General features: G+C 49.6%; 1 protein-coding gene across 1 annotated transcript; it reads left to right on the forward strand.

Moving 5' to 3' along the window:
* Nucleotides 1-1,218: 1,218 nt before the first annotated feature.
* On the forward strand, nt 1,219-1,374 carry Pmar_PMAR022712 (hypothetical protein; the record flags this gene model as incomplete). Its single annotated transcript, XM_002771901.1, has 1 exon — nt 1,219-1,374. A coding segment is annotated over one exon (156 nt), but the record flags the coding sequence as incomplete, so codon positions are not given.
* Nucleotides 1,375-1,562: the final 188 nt, after the last annotated feature.

Here is a 1,562-nt window from a genome sequence, read left to right on the forward strand (position 1 = left end):
CCCAAGCCATTCATACTCATACCATACCGTGCTAAGGCTCAGTAATCTGCAGAGTTTCCTCGCTTCGGAGTCTCGAGCTCTTGAGCTGTACCCGCGTAGTCTTCACCTCTTCATCATATGCCAGCTATCCCCAAAACAGCTACTGAGGTAGCAAGCCCACAGAAAGGTATGGGCTGGATAAGAGCCGCTAGTACGATTGTCATGGGCTGTGTCGGAGTTGGGATCTTGGCACTGCCGCGTACGGCCGCTAACTCCGGTTGGCTCGCTGCCCTGCTTGGTCTAAGTTTTGCCGCACTTGTGAACCTCTACAGCAACATAATTTTGTGGCGTACTCTGTACTTTGCCGCCGAGGGCGAAGGCAGAGTAGTTAGGTCTTATGAAAATGCGATGCGATACACCTATGGCATCGGCGCGTCGATCTATAGCGGGATCATCGTCCACGCCGGACTCATCTCGGTCTGTGTCGCGATGCTTATTTTGATGGGAAACACCACTGCGGCTATGACTCGAGTCCTCGATAGGCGTGTTTGGATCGCGCTGTGGACCCTTGTGGGTATACCTTTCTCGTGGATAAAGGAGGTTAGAGACGTTGGCTTCATCGCGGTCTTGGGTGTAACGTCTGCTTCTGCGATGGTGATTATTATTATTGTTGCATCGGCTGACAGAATGGCCTCTGATGGCATTCCTGCAAACCTCGCAGTCGTGCCCAGCGATGTTGTGGAGTTTATAGCCTCTTTGGCCTCTTACTTTTTCGTCTATAGTTTCACCGGGGCGACACCCACCATCTGCTACCATATGACTAAGCCTGGGAATTTCCCCAAAACGGTGGTGGCCGCTACCATTTTCATCACATTATTATACTCATCTGTAATGGAGCTAGGATACGTAGGTTATGGTCAATTTCTAACGACAGTCGATACAATTGTGAATGCAATTTCCCCACCTGGACAGACACTCGACGTATTCGGGTGGCTCATCAATATTGCGATTCTTGCAGTCATGGTGCCGCACTATCTGGTCTTATTCACACCGACAGCCAAACAAATCGACGCAATGTGTTCCCACATCGGTGAAAGGAAGGGGTGGTCTGTTGGTCGGTGCAAAATTGCGGCGCTTATATGTCGAACTTCTCTTGTGATCCTCGAAGGAGGTCTCGCCATAGTGATTCCCAGGGTCAGCAGCATTGTCAGTCTCATAGGTGCTTTTTGTTCGACGCAGGTTACAACTCTCTTCCCCATAGCTTGCTTCATGAAGGCAAAGAGACAGCACCACTTGCCCTGGCCTGTATGGGAGATACTCCTCCACTTCGTCTTGGCTATGGTCGCCTTTGTTGTGATGGGAATCGGGATATACGGTGCCATTATTGACTTCTGAGAGTCCATGAACGAAAGTCACGGGTAATTACTTCATCACTCTAGAAAAGGGCTTCTACTATCTACCATGCAGCTGGTGATTGACTCGTCCAGATGACTTCAGCTTTTCTTGACTGAGGAATTATGCTACGATTGTCAAGCGCCCAGTGAGTCGATGCTGTTGTATACATACATATGGAGGATGAACTT

This window comes from Perkinsus marinus (assembly GCF_000006405.1).
Source record: "Perkinsus marinus ATCC 50983 genomic scaffold scf_1104296962360, whole genome shotgun sequence".
Classification (NCBI taxonomy): Eukaryota; Perkinsozoa; order Perkinsida; family Perkinsidae; genus Perkinsus; species Perkinsus marinus.